The 18595-nt window shown below is 42.0% G+C and overlaps 5 protein-coding genes across 6 annotated transcripts; 4 read left to right on the plus strand and 1 right to left on the minus strand.

Moving 5' to 3' along the window:
• Positions 1-912: 912 nt before the first annotated feature.
• Positions 913-3405, plus strand: LOC106301830. The gene is made up of 5 exons (XM_013738313.1): positions 913-1048; positions 1141-1512; positions 1595-2736; positions 2824-2925; positions 3010-3405. Exons 2-4 carry the CDS (start codon positions 1170-1172, stop codon positions 2896-2898), a joined length of 1560 nt encoding a protein of 519 aa, XP_013593767.1. The 5' UTR covers positions 913-1048; positions 1141-1169; the 3' UTR covers positions 2899-2925; positions 3010-3405.
• A 575-nt stretch (positions 3406-3980) lies between these two features.
• Positions 3981-6967, plus strand: LOC106306973 (formin-like protein 9). The gene is made up of 4 exons (XM_013743786.1): positions 3981-5498; positions 5580-5758; positions 5823-6070; positions 6145-6967. The coding sequence occupies exons 1-4, from the start codon at positions 4075-4077 to the stop codon at positions 6760-6762; spliced, it is 2469 nt and encodes an 822-aa protein (XP_013599240.1). The 5' UTR covers positions 3981-4074; the 3' UTR covers positions 6763-6967.
• Positions 6968-7390: 423 nt separating this feature from the next.
• Positions 7391-10351, minus strand: LOC106306574 (probably inactive leucine-rich repeat receptor-like protein kinase At5g48380). The gene is made up of 3 exons (XM_013743233.1): positions 10173-10351; positions 9101-10024; positions 7391-8651 (listed from the first exon to the last, which is right to left on the minus strand). Exons 2-3 carry the CDS (start codon positions 9947-9949, stop codon positions 7629-7631), a joined length of 1872 nt encoding a protein of 623 aa, XP_013598687.1. The 5' UTR covers positions 9950-10024; positions 10173-10351; the 3' UTR covers positions 7391-7628.
• Positions 10352-11155: 804 nt separating this feature from the next.
• Positions 11156-14390, plus strand: LOC106306261 (FRIGIDA-like protein 3). 2 transcript variants are annotated; one of them, XM_013742814.1, is made up of 5 exons: positions 11156-11354; positions 11828-11895; positions 12125-13150; positions 13330-13502; positions 13749-14390. In XM_013742814.1, the coding sequence occupies exons 3-5, from the start codon at positions 12127-12129 to the stop codon at positions 14193-14195; spliced, it is 1644 nt and encodes a 547-aa protein (XP_013598268.1). In that variant the 5' UTR covers positions 11156-11354; positions 11828-11895; positions 12125-12126; the 3' UTR covers positions 14196-14390. The 2 variants fall into 2 exon arrangements, with proteins under 2 accessions (XP_013598268.1, XP_013598269.1); XM_013742815.1 differs by lacking the exon at positions 11828-11895 and having other exon boundaries at positions 11181-11354; positions 13749-14195.
• A 195-nt stretch (positions 14391-14585) lies between these two features.
• On the plus strand, positions 14586-18062 carry LOC106302239 (TPR repeat-containing protein ZIP4). The gene is made up of 5 exons (XM_013738783.1): positions 14586-15983; positions 16160-16349; positions 16440-16472; positions 16580-17200; positions 17288-18062. Exons 1-5 carry the CDS (start codon positions 14653-14655, stop codon positions 17921-17923), a joined length of 2811 nt encoding a protein of 936 aa, XP_013594237.1. The 5' UTR covers positions 14586-14652; the 3' UTR covers positions 17924-18062.
• The last annotated feature ends 533 nt before the right edge of the window (positions 18063-18595 follow it).

The raw sequence follows: 18595 nt of genomic DNA on the forward strand, positions 1-18595 counted from the left end.
GTGGCATAAAATATAGTTTTACATTTTAATATTACTAATTTTCGAAAATTATAAATAATATGTAAACATACAACATAAAAAATAGAAAAACTACATTAAACATATATAAAATTACCATTTTTCACTTAAAAAATAGACGGCTTATCTCCATAATGTAACGTTACTATTTTGTAAAAAAAAACATTATATATAATTTCGGAAATTAAACATCAATATCATCTAGGTTAAGTATACTAACAGCACAAATTCAAACATCACAAAAAATATTTACATAAACATTATAATACAATAATTTAATCAAAAAATACAATTCAAAAAATCAATACTCAAAAGAATAGTTATATACTTAATATTTGAAAATCAAAGATATTTTTGCTAAAATTGTACTTACCTGGCCAAGGAGATCGACCATCTTTTTACGGATCGATCGATTGTTGAGCATGTGGTCGATCCGAAAATACTCTGCAGTTTAATTAAATATCTAAAACATTTATTCCAACACTCAACATATAGTTTTGCTAAATATGATAACTAGATAGCCAACAAAATTACAAAAAAATATTTAAATAGTAAAAAATATGTTAATTTAACGTGTTAAAATTTAAAAATAAATTTTAATTATGACATGCATCTTAACATTTATATAAATATATATCATAACCTAAATATAAATAATTTAACAACTTAAATTAGAAAAAAATAAAAATTTCGGGCGTAGCCCGGGTTAATCCCTAGTAATCATCAAAGAACAGTTAGTCAAGCAGCTATCTTCCTTAAAATAATTAAATAACTAATCTAGGAAAATACCTTGACAAAAAAAAAAAAATCTAGGAAAATAAAGTTTTTTTTAACATGATTAAATGGAGCCGGTAGGTTCGAACCGGTCCAAAAGAACCGTCTGACCTCTGGGGGAAAATAGCGAACCAGAAGCTGCTCGGTTATGTAAAAGAAAAATACAGCTTAACTCAATTTTTCTCCTTTCAGTTTTCTCGCGGCCACGACGGCGAACTAAACCGGCACTCTTTCTTCTCCGATCTGAAACCCTATTGTAAGAGACTTTCGATGTCAATCTCTTTATACCTGGAATTGATTTAGGGTTTCTAAAAGTTTCAATTTTGCTTGGATTGGTGTTCTTCTCAGATCAAGTGAATCTCTACTAGTACCACACGATGGTGAACTTGTTCTTATCTGAGCCCAAGTGGGACGACGATGCTCACGACAGCATCAACACCGACGTGATTTTGCCTCAGTTGAATAAACTGAGCTCTCACATCCAATCACTGGTGACTCGTGGAGCTCGATCAGAAGCTAGGCTTTGGCTTTGCAGCGCCCTCTCAACCCTCTCTATATCCTCTAGAAGGAAAGTCAATCTTTTCATGAAGTTGCTGAGATCAAAACCAAGAAAGAAGCAGCTCGTCTCTCAGCTCCTCCAGTTAATGTTTGAAAAGAGGCCTAAGAAGCTTGGATCTTTGTTAGCTAAACGAAGTTATCAACTAGAGAGATTCTTCGAAGGTGTGAAGTCTTTGTTCATCTTTAAAGTTCAGTTTTTTTTTTATAATATGATATTGAGATTTTGCTTTATTTTTATTTGCAGGGAATCCAAAGCGTATACTAGAGTGGTTCTCTGAGTTTGCATTTGATGGCGGCTCTGATCACAAACGAGGCGCAAAGGCCTTGGCCCAGTTTGCGTTTGCTAACCGAGATATCTGCTGGGAGGAGCTCGAGTGGCGAGGCAAACACGGGCAGTCTCCTGCTGTTGTTGCTACCAAGCCTCATTACCTTCTCGATCTCGACGTCCAACGAACCGTTGAGAATTTCTTAGACAACGTTCCTGACTTCTGGTCGTCCAGCGAGTTTGCCGAGTCGCTCAAAGACGGGCAGATTCTGTTCCTCGACGCCAAGTTCTTTCTAGATCTCTTTGTCCGTTTCATGTATGATGAAGATGTGAGCGATGTGTGGGATGCTGTGGAGGAGTTTGTGACGGAGGAGTCTTTCTCTTCTTTGACGCAGCATCTGCTTATCACTCTCGAGGAGCGTGACTTGTGCCGGTTTCTTGAGTTGCTTGGGGGCTGTTTCGATTCGAGAGTTGAATCATGGGATGTTGTTGGTGATTCTTCGTCTTCCTGGCTTGGGGTTGTTGTGTCGAGATATGGTGGTGATGCAGAGTCTATAGATGAGTTGCTATTGTTGAATTCTGTTATAAATCAAGGTCGTCAGCTAGTGCGGCTTGTACGTGATGAGAATGGGGATGATGAAGGAGAGGTGTTGAAAGAAACTATTGCAGATGTGTGCAGAGGTTTGGAAAAGGGAAGTAGCTTTTGTCTGCTTATGAGAGAGCTTTGGAAGATGAAACACACAGAGGTGATCAGAATATTGGGGATACTTTCTTGGACTGTTCAGTTCAGGTTATCGGAGGAATGTCAGAGTCCAGATTCGTGGGAGTCTCTGTTTAGAGAAAATGGGATTGAGTTCCGTAGGTCGAGTGACCACTCGTTGGTAAGTCATGAAGGATTCTCTGAAGAAAGTGGTTCTGACTGTGATGGAAGAAGGCGTGTTTCTAAAAAGAGACACAAGAAGGGGAAGAAGAAGAATAGAGCTAAGAAAAAGAAGAGAGCTATTGATGATGAGGATGAGGATGAGGATGATGTTCTCATTGATGATGAGCTTTTAGATCTGCATCAAATAAGTCGAAGTTGGTTGCTATCCACTGATGGGTTTTCTGCAACATGGACCAGTGTGAGTTTCCTGTTCTTGTTTTTTCTCTTCCTCTTATGATAGATGTTTTCTCATCTGCGTGGTTTTAATCTGTTGTGGATTTTTCAGGTGGATTTACCGGAACACGTTGCAAGATATTGTTTGTCCACATGGATGAAGTGGTTTCTAGCTAGACAAAAATAAATGATTCACAACTCAGATGACAAAATGGTAAGGTTACTGCTTGCAGCCTTAACTAGTGCGCTTTACGTGTACCCAAGAAAAGAGATGTCAAAGATGTTTACTTGTATGCAGATCCTACAATAGGTTCAGTAGTGCGACACTGATATGTTCACTAAGAAGTCGCCACTCATCAGAGCTTGATTGAAAATGGTACGAATGAGAAGATATTTAAAGAGTGTGAATGGCAATAGCAAATACTCTCTTAGCTTAGGTGGTCTAACACTAAGAAATGTTGAAGCAAGGAAATAGCTCAAGAGGCAAGACCATGAAACTGCAATCATGATATCTCTGTTAAAGACTATAGTAACTTGGCTTATTTATTTGGCCACCAATTATTTTGCGCACATGTTAATCTCGTGACTTCCTTTAAGGCAACGCAGTTCATTTAATTCTAGCTGCTGGATTAGATATAACTCCAGTTTTGTGACTAATCATTTGAATAACCTAATAAAGTAACTCATAATCCGATGTTGCATTTTACATAACAGGTTTATTGGTAAATGGTAAACCCCAAAATCTTAAATGGAGATAAGAAGAGTGTGTGGGGGAGGAGAGATGGGCTTTTTGAATAAGTTTAAAATGCCAAATAGTACTGTACAATAGTTTGATGTTTCCCATGAAAAGGAAAGAAAGTGGGTAATAGAGTGAGAGAGAGAGAGAGAGTGGTGTGGTGCAGAAAAAGTCAAGAAGATTCTTTTGAAAGACGGGTAAACACTTCAGAGCCCAAGTAATTATTGCATATCTTAAACAGTCTTTTCCTGGATTCACTAAATCTTATATACATTTGAATACATAATTCGTATATCAAATCCAAAAATGGTCCTTTATAGGGTAAATAGTTCCTTTGGTAAAAATAAACTAGTGCAAGTATCCTTTTCTGAAAAAACAAAGCTAATGTTTTATCATTTTTAGTATTAACAGTAGTAATTTGACCTATCACGGGGTAAGTAAGACTAGGATCTAGTAGTAATAAATAAATAAGCTACATTGGTTGGTAAAAGTAAAAATGGGTGGCAGTGTCTTGTTATTATTACTCTCATATGTCACAGCTCACAAGGACAGAGAGAGAGAGCCATAATAGAGAGTGTCTTTAACTTCTTTCATGTGAACAGTGACTCTGCAGAAACCCCAGAAGCAATGCAGACCTTTTGTTTCTTCTCCTCCGTCTTCTTCTTCCCCCTGCTATCATGCGCACTTTCCCCTCTATCCTACGCCTCCTCCGCCCTCAATCTCGGCCGTCGTCACCTCTCCGACGACGCAGGATCAGCTCTTCTCACTCCTGCTTCACCCATAAGTCCTCCTTTCTTCCCTCTCGAGTCCTCCGCTCCTCCTCTTCCCCCGCCGCCGCCTCCCCCCACCTTCTCCGCCTTCCCTACTACTTTCCCCGCCAACATCTCCGCCCTCGTCCTCCCCCGCTCTCCTAAACCGCATTCCGCTTCCCCTGCTCTTCTCGTCCCGGCCATCTCCGCAGTCCTCGTCGTCGCCACGGTTATCGGCGTCGCTTTGTTTCTCTACGGCCGGTGGAAAGGGCAGAATCGTCATTTCAAAGACACTAACACTAGTCTTGGTAGTGGTAGTAGTAGTCATAGCCATGGGTATGATGAAGAAGAGCCGAGACACGTCATCACCAACAACTTCTCTGTCTCCGCTTCTTCTCCAACCTCTGAGGTTCTATACCTCGGAGGAGAGGAGGAGCCTGACCGTGTTGTAACGAGTTTCGTCAAGCCTCCCGAGTCGCCGGAGATACGCCCTCTCCCTCCGTTGCCTCGCAGCTTCCAGCCTAGCTACGACGAAGCTGAGGTCCACGATGAGAGAAACGAAGACGAAGAAGAGGAAGAGTTCTTCTCGCCTCTAGCTTCTTTAGCTAGCTCCGCGAACTCAAGCCCGTCTCGCTCCGGTTTCGAGCAATGCTCCTCCTCCTCCTCCTCCTCCGGCTGGGTTTCTCCGGCGAGGTCCTTCTCCATGACTTTGTCTCCGGTTCAGCAGCAACGCTCATTCAGTAGACTCTCTGACGTCTCTTTGGAACAAAGCCTTCAGTCTCCGTCGCCGGAGAGGCTAAGAGTGAGGAACAGCAACGGACACGTGTCGTCTTCTCTGAGAATGTTCAGCTTCTTTAATCAGAATCTGAGCTTCCCTCGCATCTCCTCTGCTTCCACCTCGCCGGATAGAGGAGGCTTCGTGCGAACGCCGCTCTCGTCTCTCTACTCGTCTGTTTCGAACTCTCCCGACGGATTGTTCCGGAAGTTTATAAACAGCTCGCCGCCGATTTGGAACGACTTTAGTCGGAATGTGAAGTCGGTGTTGCTCTCCTCTGAGTCGGTTTCGTCAAGAAGAGACTTTGTTATCAACATTGGTGACTCTTCTTCTCGGATTTGGAACCAACAGAGCCAAGCAGCAGCAGTAGCAGCTCCTCCTCCTCCGACGAGACCGCCTCCTCTTGTCCCACCTTCACAGTCTTTTGTGGTTCAGAATGTTGAAAGAAAGCCATCCTTTTCGGACAAACTTAATCAAGGTTCTTGTCAGAACACAGCTTGGGATTGTCTTAAAACAAACTCATTCAAGTAAGATAAAGTGAAAGTTATCTTTATTTTCGTCTGATAAGAGTTTAACAAAGTTTGTTTCTGTAACTGTGTGTGTGGCAGGTTGAACAAAGAGATTGTAGAGACTCTGTTCATCTCAAACTCGTCAAGTCCAAACATTAACCAGAGAGGTCTCACCTATGACCTTCCGTCTCAAAATGAAGTTTCATACCAGAACATTGCTACTCGCCTTCAACTACTTAACTTGACCACAAAGGATGTTTGCAATGCTCTTCTTGAAGGTAAATGACTGGTTAAACGTTTTTGATCTGTTGCCATTTTGTAATCTTTGAGTTATTGATTCAGGTGACTCTGGTGCACTTGGAGCTGAGCTTCTTGATTGTCTATCAAGATTGGCACCTAGTAAAGAAGAAGAGAGGAAGCTGAGGAACGCTAGTGATGATTCTGCGATGATCAAGCTTGGTCCAGCTGAGAGGTTCCTTAAGGAGTTGCTTCAAGTGCCGTTCGTGTTCAAACGGGTTGATGCATTGCTCTCCGTGGCTAACTTCTACCCTGAGGTTGAATATGTCAGACGATCATTCGGTGTTGTACAGGTATAGATTTTTGATTTTATGTTCGCCTGAATGTTGTGAACTTATGTCTCTCATAAGCCTATCTGCTTTCGCAGGCTGCTTGTGAAGAGCTGAGGAACAATAAAACGTTCTCGAGACTTCTTGAAGCTATACTCAAGACAGGAAACAAGATGAGCGTTGGAACAAACGCTCACGCTTTCAAATTCGACACGCTCCTAAAGCTCGCTGAGGTCAAGGGACTAGACGGGAGAAGCAGCGTCTTGCATTTCGTTGTTCAGGAGATGATAAAATCAGAAGGCTCTGTGAAGGCTTTAGACCGCATCAGAAACCTGAGCTCGGAGATGGAGACAGTCAAGAAATCAGCTGACATTGAGTACGGTGTTCTAAGCAGCGGTGTGTTGAAGCTTTGTCAGGGAATCAAGAACATCAAGGAGCTTCTGATACTGAGCGAGGAGAGTGGATGTGGTGGAGATCAGTGGGTGAAGTTCGAGGCTAAGATGGCTCGGTTCTTGGAAACTGCTGGTGAGGAGATTCTGAAGATCAAAGCGCAAGAGAGCTCAACGCTGTCTGCATTGGAAGAGGTCACAGAGCTATTCCATGGAGGTTCTTCCAAGGAAGAAGGTCAGACGCTGAGAGTTTTCATGGCTGTGAGAGACTTCCTGTCTACTCTAGATGAAGTATGTAACGACATGGGAGACAGATTCTCGGCTTAAGATTTTAAAATGTAGTTGAAGTAGTTTATTAGGAAGTAATCTTCAGTTTTTCTGTTATCTCTAGAATGAGATGACCTCTAAACTTAAGGGATCTTGCAATCTGTTAACCTGCACTGTTTTAGCTTGAAGTAGCATTAGATGTACGGATTTTAAGACATTTCTTGTACTTTCTCTCAACTTGAAACCATTTTCTCCCAAGACATAAGCCTAGATTTGACTTTTTTTTTTTTTTTTTATCATTTTATTCTCAGCTTGTATGGATTTTAAGACATGGCTTGTATAGGAAAAACGGCCAAAACTAACATAATGTATTTATATCTGGATTATATGGTAGTGCAAAAGTATAACCTATTTTTTTAAAAATCTTAATTTTATATACAATTTATTTATTTTGTGAAAAAACTTTTATTTTTGCTATCTGGCTAACGAACAGTTGACTTGAAAACCTGTTCGAGACAAATTTGGTGTTGTTTTGTTCATTAGAAGAGGTCATACTACTGGTTGCAGTATGATGCTAATAGGAATCTGTTTAACAGTAATATGACGATAATGTGTGCTACGAATGTAAAATTTTCCAAGCAAATTGAACAAGTGCTGCAAAAAATTTGAAAGAATAGCAAAGATGCAGTGACAAAACCAAACCAGTGACTGTTCTGAAAACACCCAAAGCTCAGTGTAGTAACAACAGAGAGAGTGCATCTAACAGTTTCTTATATTACAACCACACACCATCGACGAGGAGAAACCAAACACAGAAAGAAAAAAACAATACTTACTTATATATATGTATATATATATATATATATCGTGGGACTGCTAGGACTAAAGATATTCGTTTTCAGAAGTCTTACCCCCTTCCTCTTTGATCAGCGAACTATGAGCTCTTCAATGAAGTCGCCTTCTCCCGATTCAGACGGAACTAAGATATCATCTTCAGTAGTGAAGTTGTAGCTCTCTCCAATAGCCCTCAGAAACTGATACACCTCAAACATGGTAGGCCTCTGCTTCGCTACTTCCGGTAGAACGCAGTTGCACGCTACTTTGAGCACTTTAAAGATCTCATCATTCACACCCTTCCCAAGTAAAGACTTGTCAATCGCTTCCTGCAGTTTTGACTCTCTCGATAGCATTGTAATCCATTCCACGAGGTTACCCTTAAACCCTTCTTCCTCGGTATCTTCTTCGGATCCTAGTGTCACACTAGTAGCTTTTTGTCCCGTTACTAGCTCTAGAAGCACAACCCCGAAGCTGTACACATCTCCTTTCGGAGTCGCCACCATGGTTCTTGAATACTCCGGAGCAACGTAACCGAAATCACCAAACTCTCCATTCACAAACGTGCTTAAATGAGTATCAATGGGGTTCATCAGCCTAGCCAAACCAAAGTCCGAGATCTTAGGCTCGAAATCCGCAGTCAACAGTATGCACTTCGAGCTTATGTTGCGATGGATGATCCTCGGGTTGCAGCTGTGGTGAAGCCACGCTAGTCCTTTCGCCGCCCCCAACGCGATTTTCAGCCTCGTAGGCCAGTCCATAGGCTTGAAGGACTCTTCATCATCTGAGGGATGCAACTGATCATAAAGGTAACCGTTGGGCATGTACTCGTATATCAGAAGCCTCTCCTTCTTGGCGATACAGTAGCCCAAGAGAGGGACCAAGTTTCTGTGTTTTACGGATCCCAAAGTCTTCATCTCCGAGTCGAGCTCTTTCTCAGAGTGTTGAGAGTCTTGCAACCTCTTTACCATGAGATGAGTCCCGTCTTCGAGCACTCCTTTGTACATAGTTCCTGTTCTTCCTTTTCCGATGATGTTATCTTTCTTGAATTCCTCCGTTGCCTTCATTAGATCGCTTAGCTTCATCTTTGAAACTGACTTCTTAAACATGAAAACCTGAAAACACACACAAACATCAAACATATATGAGAACTTCAACATGACAACATGTCAACATGTAGCATTTGGTTCTTGGTTTGGTTCCAGTTCAATTCTTATGGTTCTTCGGTTCTAGAAGTTTAGGATCCATTCGATTATTTAGAAAATTCGGTTCGGTTTGGTTATTTTGGTTCGGGTAACAAAGTTGGGAACCGGCTAATATCTAAGTACCTTCAGATCTCATTCGGTTCCATTTTTTCGGTTAATTCGGGTTAAGAAGTCGAAATTTTGGGGGTTTTCGGATTAAAAGTTCTACATACATATATAAGATCTGCTCGGGTAACTGATAGGATCCAAACCCGAACCGAACCTTATTTTTCGGTTTGGTTCCTCGGTGGTGTCGGATAAATAATCTGCCCAGGCCTAACAACATGTATCCAAATGAGGTTATTTTTTTTTTGGTTTACCTTAACACCTTTCTGTTGTTTCAAGATCCTAGCCCATCTGTTGTCTTCAGGATCATCCTGCAACTTCTTCCGAACAAGAGCCAATCTACGGAAGTAGAAGAACAGAACAACCCCAACAACTAACGCCGCTGCAACCAGTCCCCCAACCGCCGCTATAACAACAACTTTAACCCGAGAGCTATTAGCACCCTCGCACGCACCCAGAGGCTTCCCGCACAAACCAGCGTTACCAGCAAAGTCACCAGGTCCAACTTTCAAGATGGTGTCGTTGAAAACAGGGATAGGACCTGAGAGACGATTGTTAGCGACAGAGAACTTACTGAGCCGTCCTAGCCGCACTAGCTCGGCAGGAAGAGTACCCGTGAACTGGTTGCCCTGGAGCATAAGAGCGTTTAGAAAGGTTATGTTTGAGACACTGACGGGGATTTCACCAGAGAAGCTGTTCTCGGAAAGGTCGAGAGTTGTAAGAGATGGAATCAATGAGCCGATGTTGGTCGGTAAAGGTCCAGAGAAGTTGTTTCTTGAAAGCTCAAGACCTGTAAGATCAGTACAGTTCTTGATCGCAACAGGAAACTGTCCCCCGAGATCAAAACCAGAAAGCTTAATGCTCAAAACCCTGTTCTCATCGTCGTGCCAGCAAGTCACACCAGCGAACTTGCAGATGAAACCTGCAGTCTCGTTGCCGCCGAAGACCCAACTGGAGAGATATCCGTTTGGATCCGTGAGCTGGGATTTTATGCTCCTCAAGCAGTTCACGTTGGCCTCGTTTGCATCGATGAAGCTAGAGAGGAGCAGTGAGCAGAGACAGCTCCCGAGGAAAACTGTGAAAACTAACCTAATAATCACCATCGTATTTTTGAAATTCGCTAGAAGCTACTACAGAACAAGAGAGTCTAGGGTTCCCTCAGATGCGCATCAAAAGTCCTGCAAGCAAATTACAAAAGGCAGAAGTTATAAATAGCAACAAATCAAATGGGAAAATTCGCCACAGAAGAGGAGGAAAAAACATCGATCTTGAAATGAGTTGACTTAAGAGACCGATGAGAATTCACAATCTGGGGGAGGAACTTACGAAGGTTAAAAATAATTAGGAAGACAAAACGCGAGCTTTCGTCTTCTTAATGGTCGTGATGCTCTTGTTCATGAGTGTTGAGTACGATGAGGAAGAAGGAGGAGAAGAAAGTCGCGCATCTGTGTGTTGCAAAGTGTGTTTAATGAAAGAAGAAGGAAAAGCGTGAATGATGAAATGACTCTCTCTCTCTCTCTCTCTAATAATTTAAAACATTTAAAAAAAAAAAAAAGGAGTTTAGTCTTCAGTCTGGTGTGTCGTTGACTTGGATTGTTTTGTGGAATTAATCAAAACTTCGCGGAGAACGGGGAACAGAAAACAAAATCATCTATCTGATGAGAACGCAGACCAAATAGGTCTTCTTTGCGCGTTAAATATTTCTTTTGGGACTTTTCAACATCATATAGTATTAATCTCATAGAATTTTATATATATATATATTTTTTTATAAAATCGAATTATCTCGGCTTTTTAAATTCGATTATACAACTTTGGATATTTGCCACGTCAGCCCAACACTATTAGGACTTTTAACAATTTTGAAAAGTTGGCCCAATACTATTTGGGCTTTAAACCAGAGTTATTCTTTTTGAGCTTTTAATAATTTTGAAAACTCGGCCCAACGTCGGCCTCTTTTGTTTTCAAGTTTGTAATGCAGATTTCCTAGTTTATTTTTTTTTTTTTTAAATGGCACCTAAAATAAGTAAATAACACATAGAGAGTGAAGATACCAAACCATAGGAAGAGAAAAGTAAAGGGTAAAAAGAGTAAATTAGAAGCAAGTGAAGTTTCCGGCAGCTTCAGACAAACTCACGTGACAAAGCTATTTACAACTTTAAAGGACACTCCACTTCTCGACTCGAGCCAATCCGGTCGTCTCATCGAGCCGAACGGTGTAGAAAGAGCCACCACACACACACCACTCAACCTATCACGTGCCTCGACTTAATATTATTAAAAAAAAAAAAAAGAAAGACGAAGGAAGAAAGCGTCTGTTACAAATCACTTTGCTTTTGCCTCTCTTCAACTTTCCTCTTTCCTTCCTCGCAGCCTTTAGGTATTTTTTCACTTTCCTCTTCTCTCTCTCGCCTACCCTTATCATTTTCGATCGCTCAAGATGGATCCACAATCTTCCGGTGCTTCCTGAACATCTCTGATCTCTTCTTACGTCATCTGATTCTCCAGGTATAGCTGTTTTCTCTCTCTTGTTGTTGTATCGTCTTTCTTTACTCTTCTTTCGTGTTCACTGTAGCTAGGGTTTGTTGATTTTGCCTAATAGTAGCTCGATTTAGTGAAAATTTCCTACTAAGACTTTGAATTTTGCTCTCCAAAGATCGCTTGTGTGATGGATTTGAGTGGACGAATAAATCAGAATCATTGGATCAGCTTGGCTGAATCGTTGGACTAGTTGGTGAGAATGAGTTGTGTCTCTGTGGTTAACACTAGGAATATGATTTTTTTTTTCTTGAATCGGTAGAATTTTATCTTGTTCGTTTATCTTTACTCGATTACAAGCTCCGGTCTTGCCAAGGTAAAAGTAAAACCCTTTTTTTTCTTACATAGTCGTCTACTATGATTTGTACAGTTGCTGTTTTTTGTCTTTTTCTCTAACGAGCGAAGATGTCACTGGACTGACTCTGAAGTCTCTGTTTTTGTAGTTTTTGTCGTTTGTGATATATCTTGAAGCTCTACTTCGCAGCTTGGAGTTTGGACTTGTTTAAATTTGGTAACCTTTTTTTGTCTGAATCTTTTATTATTCCCTTTATTATATAAGTCGATATTTTATTCTTCAATATGATAAAAGTGAATATTTTGTAATTCTGACATGTATGTTTGTTATCCGGTATTGAGATTCTCTGGTGTCTAATGTTGGAATCTTAATTTAGTCTTTACTATATTCATGTTTATTATTTTGTTTCTCTTACTTGTTTTTATTTGTTCAATACTTTCTTTAGCAATGGAGGATACCAGGTCAGTTGCTTCGCTCATGGACTCTACATCATCCAAGATTCAGCAGCTTCAGAAGGCCTTTGCTGAGCTCGAAAGCCAGCGCGCCGTAACACTCAATCTGAAATGGAAGGAAATCGAGGAGCATTTCCATGGTCTCGAGAGGTCCTTGAAGAGACGGTTTCATGAGCTTGAAGACCAAGAAAAAGAGTACGAAACCAAAACAAGGAAAGCTCAAGAGTTACTGGAGAAAAAGAAGGCAGCTGTTGAGGCCAAGGAGAAGGTGTCACTAGAAAGGCTTCAGAAGAAGAGAGACGCTGCTGTGTTTGCTATAAACAGCGCTTTGGTTAAGTACAACAATCCTCCTCCCATCACTATCACTTCTGCTGAGGATTCACCCAACAACGCCTTTGTTGCTGATGGTACCGATGAGAATCCGGACGGTACTGTGCAAGAGGCTGAGATCTCACCTGAGGTAAAGGCTTATCCGCAGTTACTGAAACTGTGCGGGGATATGGACTCAGCAGGGCTCCATAAGTTTGTATCAGACAACCGCAAGAACCTTGCGTCACTTAAGGAGGAGATCCCTGCGGCGTTCAAGGCTGCAGCGAACCCGGCGAGCTTAGTGCTGGACTCTTTGGAAGGGTTTTACCCTGTGGAGGCACCAAACGGTGATGGAAAGAAAGACGGTAACCTCTTGGGAATGCGCAGGACGTGTATCATGCTGATGGAGTGCCTTAGCGTACTGTTATCTGGTCTGGACGGCAACTCCCTTGGTGCTGTTCTCTCGGAAAGTGTTAAGCAGAGAGCGAAAAGTATTGCAGAAGGGTGGAGTCCACTGCTGGGGAGTCTTGAGATGGATGCTTGTAATGGTAATTCGTTGGAGGCGCATGCGTTCCTGCAGCTGCTGGCAACTTTTGGTATTGTTTCCGGCTTTGAAGAGGATGGAATCTTGAAGCTGATCCCCATGGTTTCACGTCGTCGTCAGGCAGCTGCGCTTTGCCGTTCTCTTGGGTTGTCTGAAAAAATGCCTGGTTTGTTCTCTAATTTTAATTATACGTCTTATTCTATTACATGTTATATAACTTTTGATCTGAAGGTTAATGTTTGGTTTGGTCAAGGATTTGTACGTTTTTGCAATAGTGCACATCCATATCATCTACCTATACCGTTGGTCTTAATCTTTGATGCGCACCATTCTTTATTGTTGTAGGTGTGATTGAAGTTCTCATGAACAGTGGAAAACAGATTGATGCCGTGAACTTGGCATTTGCGTTTGAACTCACTGAACAGTTCCCACCTGTCGAACTACTGAAGTCTTACTTGACCGAGGCAAAGAGATCTTCCTCCCAAGGTGGACCTGGCAATGCATCTCCTGCTGTTCAGGTAAGTGTTCCCTTACTTGATAACCTGCACTATACATTACTCTTTAAAAGAAAATGAAGGGATGTGCCAATGCACATTGCTTAAAAGTTAAAACGAGTGGTCTGATCTTGTATTGAGTTCTAAATCCTTTGAAACTTAGAAACGTATTCATTAGTTATTAATTACGTTAGGCGTATTATATATCAAACTACTTGCTAACGCAAGATTAAGCCTCAGATTATCATAACTATATGTGTACCAATGCAGGATGAGTTCAATGAGAGGGAGCTTACAGGTCTTAAAGCCGTGGCCAAGTGTGTGGAAGAGCATAACCTGGAAGAGCAGTACCCAGTTGAGCCACTTCAGAAACGGATTCTCCAGCTGGAGAAGGCCAAAGCAGAGAAAAAGAGAGCAACAGAACCCACAAAGCCTCAGACAAAGCGACCACGTGGTGCTCAACCCCGAGTCCCTGACAACCACAACCACAACAACAACAATAACAACAAGACAGGATATGGTAGAGTCATCCCTGAGAGGTATCCGCAGTATGTTTATGACAACAGACCTTTCCTTAGCGGTCCAATCATGGCGGCACAAGCTCCTCCGCCTCCACCTCCTCAGACTTACACTTTCAGTCCAGCTGCTGCTGCTCACGGGAACTTCTACGGGAACTGCTATCAATACCAGGCTCCTCCTCCTCCGTACTTTCACTAGTGACTAAAAAAGGTGATGGTGAACGTGACTGTGACTCTCTCTCTTCTATGGTGTTAACTTGTGGCAGCTCTTTAACCCCTCCTCTCCTTCTAGTCGTTTCCCTTTCGTGTTGTTGTTGTACGGATGATTTTAGTATTTTTAAGGATCAACCCTACTCAAAACAAAAAAAATCACTCTTTAAGTATTTCTATTAATGTTGAACAAAAAAAAAAAAAAGTATTTCTATTAATTATATTTTCAATGTTGTATTGTTTTCTTTCTTTACTCTCCAAAAGAAATAACAAAATAATCCATCAAGAGGTAGTAATTAACTAATTACAATATTAAGCGCGTTATTAGTGTAAATAAAGAAAAGTTTGTGTTACTTTTTGAATTTTGAAATATCTTTCATTCCGTTGAGCCCTAACTATCTCTCTCTCTCTCTCTGCTATCTCCCGCCAAATAGTACGAGTCGGAGATGAGAATCGCCGAGATCTCCACGCCGGACTACCGCCAGCTTCACCGGGAAACCGAGTCTAACACTCACCATCCTCTCCTCTCCGAGATCGAGCTCCTAATCCAGCAATCCGAATCCATTTCCAAAGATCAGCCGCTACCGCAAATTCTCCCTCATTCCCTCAGGCAATCCCTAACTCGGCTGAGTCAACTCGCTCCTTTTCCCGGTAACTCCTTCAAGCTCACCATATGGAAGCTCAGCTTTCGCCTCTGGAACGCATGCGTCGATCTCTCCAACGCCGCCTCGCTCCAATCCTCCTCATCCTCCGCCGAGAGCATCGCGAATCTCAGACATGCTGCCGCCGATATGCTATTTTTGGCCAGAGACGTCACCGGAGTTCCATCTCCGACGATCAAGTCCTCTCTCATCTACTATCGAACGGGTCTCGTATGGCACGACCTCAAAAAGTTCGATCTCGCCTCCGATTGCTTCGAGCGAGCCACCGAGATCCTCTCGAAGATCGATATCGCGAAAATCACCGATGCGGGAGAAAGGAAACTGATTCTTGATCTAAACCTAGCGCGATCTCGAACTGCCTGGGAGATTTCTGATAGGACTCTGGCGGTTACGCTGCTCAATCGAGCGAAGAATATGCTGTTTGGCTCACCGGATCACTACAAGGCCCTCTCGAATCAGTTCCTAGCGTTTGGTAAAAGCGCCTTGTCTAGAGAGGACGATGATTGCAGTTTAAACGATGCGCTAAGGCTCATGAATGAGTCGCTGGATCTTTGTGAGAAGGGGCTGGGTACTGCGAAAAATCGGGAAGACACCATGGAGTTCAAGAGCATGAGAATCAATACTCTCCGTTTCATATCAGCTGTCCACCTGCAAAAGGGTGAGTTCGAGAGTGTGATCAAATGCGTGAAAGTTCTCAGGAGTGACGGAGCAGATCAACACGCTTCATTGCCTGTGCTAGCGATGAAGGCTTGGTTAGGGCTTGGTAAGCATAGCGAGGCGGAGAAAGAGCTGAGAGGTATGGTGGGAAACAAAGATATTCCGGAGGCGGTGTGGGTATCTGCTGTGGAGGCTTATTTTGAGGTGGTGGGGACTGCTGGAGCGGAAACTGCGAAAGGTGTGTTCTTAGGTTTGCTCGGAAGGTGTCATGTCAGCGCAAAGACGGCGCTTAGAGTGGCCCATCGGGTTCTTGGAGAGAGTAGGGGAGGAGATTGTGGTTCGAGGATTAGAGCGAATGTTGTGGCTCAGCTTGTTTCAGACGAGAGGGTTGTTGCTCTCTTTGCTGGTGAAGCAGTGACTAACGAAAGGAAGGCAATACATTCTGTTCTGTGGAACAGGTTTGTTTTCTCTTTCATCTCATTTGGTTACATCTGTGATTACAGTATAGCGTTTCTGTGTGTATGTATTGCATCCTAGTTTACTAAGTAATTCAATTTGGCCACAGCAGTTGATAGTTTCCTTTCTTGTTTTTATCTCGTGGGGGTCTAATCTGAGTATCTCCTGCTGTTTACAGTGCTTCGGCTCATTTCGGTGCTAAAGATTTTGAGACAAGCGCAGAGATGTTTGAGAAATCGATGCTCTATATTCCACATAATATAGAAAATAGAGTTTTCAGGGCAAAAGGCTTCAGGGTTTTGTGTCTTTGCTACCTCGGTCTCTCTCAGCTTGATCGAGCTCATGAATACATAGAAGAAGCTGAAAAGGTACATATATAGGAAGAAACTTTATTTCCTGCGAATCTCTTAGCTGGATTTTTCAACTCAGGATTGCTAACTACATTTCTGTCTCTGCAGCTTGAACCCAATATTCACTGCTCTTTTCTTAAGGTGAATGTTGTTTTCCCTTGTCAATGAGATAATGTCATTTTATGGTTTTTCCTTGAGATGTTTGGAGATTGTTTCAAAAACCTTTAAACAACTACTTTTTCCTGCAGTTCAAAATCTGCCTACAGAGGAAGGAGCACAGTAGTGCCATCAGTCAGATCGATGCAATGTTGTCCTGCCTTGATTTTTCTCCACATTATCTGTCCCTTGCAGCGCATGAAGCTATCTCTTGCCAAGCGCTTTCAGTTGCTGTTGCTTCTCTTTCCAAGTTCCTGAGTTTCTACATCTCAGGGAAAACCATGCCAACCACAGAGGTCGTTGTCTTCCGTACCTTAGTCAGTCTACTGACTCAAGACGCTGGCAGCGAAACAGAAGCTCTTAACTTTATGTTGCAAGCTCATAGCAGGGCATCTAAGCTTGGGACAGAGTGTTTCTTTGGATCAGGAGAAACTGGAAAGCGAGAACTGAAGTGGTTTGCTCTGACTTCCTGGAATCTTGGGTCAAGGTGTGGGAATGCAAAGAAGTATGAGCTCTGTGGTGAATTCTGTAGGCTGGCATCAGACTTTTACAGCTACTTGGATACTGGTGAGTCTGGAGAAAACTCAGTGATGATTTTAAGGTCCCTAGTATTAGGTGTTACCGCTATCATTGCTTTGGAGAAGCAAAACAAGAACACACTGACTGAAACCCAAGTCAAACTCGCTGCAGAACTTCTCGTGAGAGCCGGAAAGGTCTTATCCTCCTCTTTGTCACATGATGGCACCATCACTTGCTGAGTTTCATCTTTCAGTTGTCTGATGTTTTTTTTTTAAATGCAGATTATGGCTTCTTTGCTCTCGGATGGTAAAGACTGTATCATGGAGCCAGAACTCATCTTCATGTACACTTTAACTGCCTATGAAATACACGGAAGGCTCAACAATTCAGCATTCCAGCTACTTGTGGTAAAAACCTTTGCTGGTTCCAAGTCTTGTAACTACAACTATCTTCTCCAACTTGGGATTTTCGCTTCTCAAAGCCCACGGTCCAACCCAGACGTGTCAACATTTGCTCTTAACGAATGCCTATCCGCACTGATCGCGTCTGCTTCACCAGAGTACCCAACCATAGCTCTCATAATCCGGAAGCTGATCGCCTTATCCAGCGTCCACAAAGGGGACACAGAGGACGGAGAAGCAATCCAAAAGATGTATAAACAAGCATACAGAATCATGGTTGGGTTAAAGGAAGGGGAGTACCCGACTGATGAAGGGAAATGGCTTGCAATGACAGCTTGGAACCGAGCAGCATTACCTGTGAGGCTAGGACAGCTTGAGACCGCTAGAAAATGGTTGAGTATTGGTTTGGAGATCGCTGAGAAGGTTTCGGGTATGGATACTTACAGGGCTTGTATGGAGGATTTCTTGGGTGGTTTTCAGACCAAAGTTTCTTCTGAAGCAGCTGACATGATTTAGCTAAACTCGTAGTAACGGTCTACATAGTTTTACGGCTACATCACACCTAAACATTTGGGCTTTTGCTACTATAAAGATATGATCTGCACACAAATGTAAAATACCAAACAAGGCAACATTGATTGTCTGAACACTAAAACCCACGAAAATATTAATTTGAACTAGATATTATAACCAACCCTTCAAGACATGTCCACACCAAATCCACTACAAAGCGTATTCTAACTGCGATTAGCAAGATCTTAAATAGGCCAGGGCATTTTAACCTGGAGCCGAAGATCCGAACCGGAACCGATCCAAAAATATCCGACCCGGAACCGGACAGAAAATTTACAAGTATTTTTTGGTTCTAACTTTTTTTTATCCGAAAGAAACGGAACCGAAAAGGAACCGACCCGAATAGACCCGGATCCGAAAAGAACCGACCCGAATAGACTCAATCCGATAAGAATCGATTTGTACCCGACTTAAAAACATGTATATCTAAAACTATGATGTTTTTGTGTTCTATTTTATTTATATTATTTTATGATTTAGTTGAAATATCTTTTGTGAACAACATTTGTTATTATTTTTTAACATTTTTTAAGTAATATAAAGCTTTAAAATGTAAAATTTAGAGTTTTAAAACGTTTTATTTTAATTATTAATAGTTTCATTTAAGTTGTTTTG

This window comes from Brassica oleracea, chromosome C7, assembly GCF_000695525.1.
Source record: "Brassica oleracea var. oleracea cultivar TO1000 chromosome C7, BOL, whole genome shotgun sequence".
Taxonomy (NCBI): Eukaryota; Viridiplantae; Streptophyta; class Magnoliopsida; order Brassicales; family Brassicaceae; genus Brassica; species Brassica oleracea.